This window comes from Cystoisospora suis (genome assembly GCF_002600585.1).
Source record: "Cystoisospora suis strain Wien I chromosome Unknown contig_10263, whole genome shotgun sequence".
Lineage (NCBI taxonomy): Eukaryota > Apicomplexa > Conoidasida > Eucoccidiorida > Sarcocystidae > Cystoisospora > Cystoisospora suis.
The window spans coordinates 1-6,381 of NW_027163036.1; the positions used below are offsets into that span (position 1 = coordinate 1).

General features: G+C 44.7%; 1 protein-coding gene across 1 annotated transcript; it reads left to right on the forward strand.

Moving 5' to 3' along the window:
• Positions 1–46: 46 nt before the first annotated feature.
• CSUI_011226 (methylcitrate synthase) lies at positions 47–6,132 on the forward strand (the record flags this gene model as incomplete). The annotated part of the gene is made up of 7 exons (XM_068071327.1): positions 47–109; positions 377–482; positions 1,853–2,785; positions 3,584–3,783; positions 4,593–4,667; positions 5,350–5,562; positions 6,067–6,132. Coding segments are annotated over exons 3-7 (1,485 nt in total), but the record flags the coding sequence as incomplete, so codon positions are not given.
• Between the last annotated feature and the right edge of the window lie 249 nt (positions 6,133–6,381).

Consider the following 6,381-nt stretch of genomic DNA (forward strand, 5'->3'; position numbering starts at 1 on the left):
ACAACTTCGAGAGGTGAGAAGAGCTTTAGTTTTTTTTTTTGCGCAGCTTCATGGGGAAGACACTGAGAGGGAGGCGACGATATCTACCTTCTTATCTTTCGTCGGAGCGGTAAAAGGGGCGAAATAGATAAGTGTCAAGAAGTGAACGCCTCTAGGTTCTTTCTCTAAGATGGGGTGTTGGTATTTGACAGTTCTGGTGAGAAAGCTGAAAGAGCTTCTGTATGTCGCCAGGGGTACCCGAGGTGTATGTACACCACTCAATACGTTTCACGTTGATCGTCTCTCCTCCTCTAGATAACCCCCGGGACCTTCAGGCCTTCAGAGATGCCGACAAACAAAGGGAAGAGAGGACATCTGTTCTTTTTTGTCTCTTTAGAGTGCTCCTACTTCCTTTTCTTTTCCTTGGACAAGAGAGACCCTAGGCCTGCGCCTTGGCACGAAACAAGAAGCTTCTTCTCTCACTGCCTTGACCACGTACAGAGGTAGAGATGAATACACGAACTTACATACAGAGGGAGAGGGAGATATACCTATATCTAGGGTGTCTCTCTAGATATAGAAAGCTATTTAACAGTGTAGCGCGTGCGATCCACATCAAGCTCGTGCTCCCCTAGAAAGAGGTTTGCCGTTGCGTCTCCGCGTTGGACAGATCGCGCGCGTTACGTCGAATTAGTCTACAGAGATGGCGCCGGAGAAAGGAAAATTTCGTTGGAATAAAGATTCGCGAAACGAAGCGACCTAGGAGACTTTTCTAAACACGGTCTTTCTTGAGTTCTTGTGTTTGTGTCACGGTGAGAAGCTTTCCCTTTATTGGCTGGGTATCTACGAGACTGCCGTAGAGATATCTGCATGTGCCACGAGAATGTATGATCGTACCTAGGCTCCTGGCCATGCGAAACAGGGGTGGATCGTTTCACTCTACCGCTCTACATACACCGATGTGTCACTACTCGCGTCAGAGGGAAAACAGAGAATTTTACACAGAAGCAGACATTTCGCTCCATACACTGTCATCCCTCCACTGCCAAGGCACTGCCTACCATACCTTGTGCGCGGTCGTGCTTATCTTCGGAGACTTACTAGCTGGAATACTCGTTAGACTGATACTACGGAGATAGAGGGCGATTGACATCCACACGGGACTCGTCACCGAAGACTACTACCTACAGTTCACTTCGATCTCTGAGAAAAAACCCAGTGGGCCAGATGAACTAGTCCGGCATCGTACAGGGAATGAACCCTTTGCGTTCCGCGCCGAGCTCTTCGGAAAGATGCCGCCGGAACAAATACACACTGAAGAACATACATGTAGGTATAGTCTGCGTGTATGAAGTGAAGGAAATCATAACCGGTGAATGGAATGAAGTCTGAGACATCGGTGAGAATCACAATACCTGAAAGAAGCAGAATTTTCCTGTTCCTTCTACTCTGTTCTTCCTGTCTCTGTCTTAACCGATCCTATCCGCGTCGAGTCTCAACGGTTGTCTTCATGCTTCGGAATCGATCTGAAACGGCCATCCACAAAGAGACGTCGCTCTCGCTGACTGTGTTTTCACTAGATACGATCACTCTTTCTTTCTACCTCTTCGCTGTTCTTCTTTTCTTTAGAGGCAATCACCTCTGCTGTTTCTTAGTTCCTTTTACGTGTTCCATACCGAGACGAGACAAATGGGTGGGCTTTCTGAATGATCACCAGGCATATAGCCGGTTCGTCTCTCCCTCTCTCTACTCCTTTCACTTATCATTGTCTTGCATTCGAAGTTCTCTTTCTCCTAGTCTTTAAGATTTGCCAGGTCAGAGGTTTTTCTCTTTCTTGATGAAAAGTCCGTCTGTATTGTCTTTGTTTCTATAGCCATGGATTTCTCCGCTCCTTTCTGGAGAAAGAAGATCGTGCACAATCACAAAGCTTTTCTCTCAGGTCTTTTCACACTCCAGAAGACGGTATCTGAGATGTCAGTAGGTTTGAATAGACGGATTCCTTTCCAGGTGACCGTGACCAAACAAAGACAACAGAGAGTTCGTGACGGTCTAACAAATAGAAACGGAATTTCTGTCTCTTTGTTCGTGAATGCTGATGCGACCGCATGTTCATATCAGGGTAAGACTGATCGATCTCCCTTCGCTTCAGTAGAGGAGAAGTCGGGTACTTGCACTCCGAAACTTTCGCCTTTTCTAACAGAGTTTAATCATCTGAATGGAAGAGCGACTGCATTGAGCAGAAAGAATTTGGGTTTCTCAGATTATCTCTTAAGTCGACTGCCTTGTGTGCTTGCCGGATCTTCTTCGTCAATCACGTCGTTCACCAGGACACATCCTTTTCTCCTGTCAAGACTGCTTCATTCTTCGCATGGTTTGGCACTTGGAAGAAACCAGAGAGCGGCGGAGAAGTTGCGAGACGGCAAGACAGAGACCCCTCTGTCTTCTTCCCTTGATCCCCCCTACAGGAGGAAGTCTCGTCCGGGCTTCTCAGATGATGCTGTTCACCCCAACAACTATACCCCCTGGTCCTCGTCAGTAGGTGTCGTTTGTCGGGGTGAACCGGTCTCTTCTTGTTTTTCGCCTTCTCTTTTTTATCGCCAGTTAGCAGAGAAAAGAAGAAAGGCTCGTGAAGACCCAGAAGAGGGAAGAAGTTTCACAACAAGTGCAAGAATGGAAGAGTCACGCTCGTCAAACGATAAGGATGTCCATTGTGGACAGCAACTCAAAGAGAAGCAGTTCTCTCCTGGTCTTGAAGGTATCATTGCTGGAGAGTCTTCCATCTCAACTGTCAACGAAAATTCAGGAGGTAGGATACCCACGATGTCAGCTATATGAACATCCCAAGAAACTCCTCTGTTCTATCCTAAGTTCCTGGGCGTCGTCCCGTTCTGGGTGTAGTGCTCGAGGGAAGACGAGACTTTTCACACCTCTTCCCGATAAACGAACAGAGGAAGAAGATGGAAACCGACAGTAGATTTGAAAGAAGGTGTCTTTCCTCCCTCTTCGTGGAAGAAGTGCCGGGGCCAACGGAGAGTGACAGAGCGTCGCTCATTGTGCCTTTTGCATTCATGTTCATTGCCAGGGCACCTGATCTCTTCTTTTCCTCTTCATGAATGACAAAGTTGACTGCGTGGTACTTTCCAAGAGAGAACATTGCTTCACCCTGTTTCATCGTGAACGCGTTCTGTCCGTTCTCTTTCCATGGAGTCCTATCGTAATAGAGGAGTGGAATGTTCTCTCAGCGTGATGACACTCCCTCTACTTCCTTTACAATTGAAAGATAACTTTTCTCATCTCTTCCCTCTCCTTGCCTTTACCTACCCTCTCCAATCACTCGTCGCACGGTGTGGCGTCATCCTTTGTATCCCAGATCCTTATCACTGCCGGTTCGTGTGCTTTCACGGAGCGCCAACTTCTTCTTCTTAAGAGCCGTCACATGCATTTTCATCTGAGAAGCCATTCTGATCTTCTCTCTTCTTCTTTCGATCTTAGAGGGTATGTGCCTTTTTCCGTACGAAAGCCCAGAAGAAGTCTTCGCCTAGTAACGCGTTTCTTTGTTCATCCTCGTTTCTTTGTTCTTTTGTGTCGTTCATCTGTCCATCAGGGCTATCGTATAGAGGCTATCGCATCAGCGACTTGAGCCAGCATGCAACATTCAATGAAGTCGCGTTTCTCTTACTCCATGGATATCTGCCTACTCGTGAAGAGTTGAGAGAATTTCAGCGTCAGCTCTATCAAGCTAGAAAGATTCCCCAACCTCTCAAGGATGCCCTCGAGCAGCTCCCGAAGGAATCTCATCCCATGGTAAAAAGACAAGACACACAACACGTGATCAAGAGGAATCATGATCACAATTCTGCTCTTTAGTAAGTTGTGCGGTGTATGTACACTTGAGAACACACAGCCTGACACATAGTCAGGAAGAGGTGCGTTCATTCTAGAAAAACTTCTTCGACTAGCCGGCAGCTGCTTCCTCCTTCCTTTCCTTTCATTCGCTCAGCAAAGGAAGACATTTATTCCGCGGTTTGTGCCTTCTGTTTTGACTCGTAGTTCATCTCAGGGGGGTGTCAGGGGGAGTGTATGTACACTCCATTTTTCGGAAGGACGGAAAAGGAAAAGGAAAAGGCCGTTTGTCTTCTCTTCTTCTTTTCAATTGAAGTCTTTTTCTAGGCAGAGAAACTTGTCACCTCGTTCCTCTAACTTGCATGCGATAGACAACCGCACACGGGAAGTCTCTATTAGATGGGAGATGCTTTACTGCTTTCATTCGCTTCTCAATATGCCGAGCAAGTTCAACAAGGACAGAGAGCTCTTTGTCGGCGAGATGTTCTCCTTCATGCGATTCTTTTCTCTTTTTTCTATATACAAACGTTAATGTGAGCGTACTAGCAGGGTAAATCTCACGCATACGAGACGCCTTTTCTTCAGTTCTTTCTAGCTCCTCTCTCCTTTTCATCCGTCTGCTGAGTGTATGTTTAGGCCTTTGTTTCTTCGTCTAGCGCGTGCACAAGGATGTTTCCTGTTTAGCCGTTTGTCAGTTCTTTTCGTCTTCTGTTGACTCTTGTCTCCTTCCTTTCTTTCTCTCTTCTCCGGTGTCTTCCTCTATGTGTTAGGATGTCTTAAGAACTGCATGTTCTATACTTGGCATGATTGAGCCTGAAGTCAATCCAAAGCAACAGCAAAAACAGGTTTGTAAGCTCGAAGTCCGGAGAAGTCCATGTTTCATAGGATAGGGTTATACATGTCTAGACATCTATACAAATCTACACATATATACATCTTTATATATATATATATATATATATGTATATATCCGCTTATATAACACACTATCTATAATTTATATAGATATGTTTATACTTATCTGTGTATATATACGCATAAGAGCACATATCTGTTTACATGTATATATACATCTCTATATGTGTATGTATATATCTATGTATACATATGTAGTTTCATGCGGTGCTTGCTTCTTCGCTTCAAGATTACGTTTCCAGTGTGGCTATTTGTGTGTTACCTTACACGTTATAGACTTTGACCTGTCCTTACCTGTTTAGAATGAATGTATGTATGATACATACACGGATTCATATGGACAGAAAGAGAGGGAGAAGCATTCATGTTTCTATCATGTACTACATGAGCATCATAGGAGATCTCTTTATCTCATCTATGTGTGTGTATCATGACCCACTACTCTCTTGTCTTGTTCTTCTCTTTCTCCTGTGCTTTCTCCTTCTTCCGCTCTTTCTTTCCTTCGTCTTTTCTTCCTTTCCGTTCTTTCTTTCTACTATTGGCTCTTTCATTGCTTCTTTCTTCTCTTCTTTCGTTCTTGGATCTTTTCTGTCTCTCGTGTTGTATCTGCAGATAGCTTTGAGATTGATGGGAGCTTATCCGAGTATATTGTTTTATTGGTATAACTTCTCTCACTATGGACTAAGATTGCAAGAGAAAGAAGAAGAGAATCAGTCTGATATAGACACCAACTATTCCATTGCCTCTCGGTTCCTTCACTTGCTTCATTCTCATCATAATGAAGCATCTACGTCTTCTTCTTCTCCATCATCCCAAGCATTCACAGTACGTTTCTTCTTCTTTCTTCTATACTCTGTCTTTCCTTTGTTCTTCTCTCTCTCATTCACTGTGGCCGTGGTAGGCAAACGAAGGTGTCTCCGAGAAAGGTATGCTTGTCTCGAGGATGCTGGGAGGTTACATACATGTCTGTCTTTCTATCGATCTGTCTATCTGCCGGTTCTATCTGTCTCTCTCTGTCTCGACTCGTCGCTTTGTCTATCTCCGTATCTATATATATCTGTCTCTCAATCGATATCTAGCTACTATCTAGAATCTCTATCTGTCGATTTGCCAGTGGATATCATTCCCTCTGTCTCGATTCATCTATCTATCTCTCCATGGATCCATATCTGTCTGTCTGTATCTAGGTAGCTCCCTCTTTCTCTATCTGTCTATCTCTATATACATACCATCTGCGTGTAGACAGAGTTAGTGAGATAGATGCCGGTAGTAAGGGTCTCGCTTTATACATCTCTTTCTCTGCGTGTGTTTTCTCTCTTCTGTCATGAGCCTGATCCTCTTATCGTCCGAGCTGTCGATCTCTCGCTTATTCTCTATGCTGAGCACGATTTCAACGGTAAGCATAACTGCCAAGAAGCACAATGAATTCAAGGCAAAAGAGAAGACTTCAACCCTTCTCTTTATACACGAGGCGGAAGATCTTCCCAAGGAAGACGAGACCTTCGCTAGCTCCTTCGTGTTTCTCAAGTCAACACGCACCTTGCTTTGTCTGTACGCGTCTGTGTGTCTTCCAGTCTCTCTACCTATCTATCTATTTATCTACTTATGTATCTACCTACCTATCACTCTTTCTACTTACCTTTA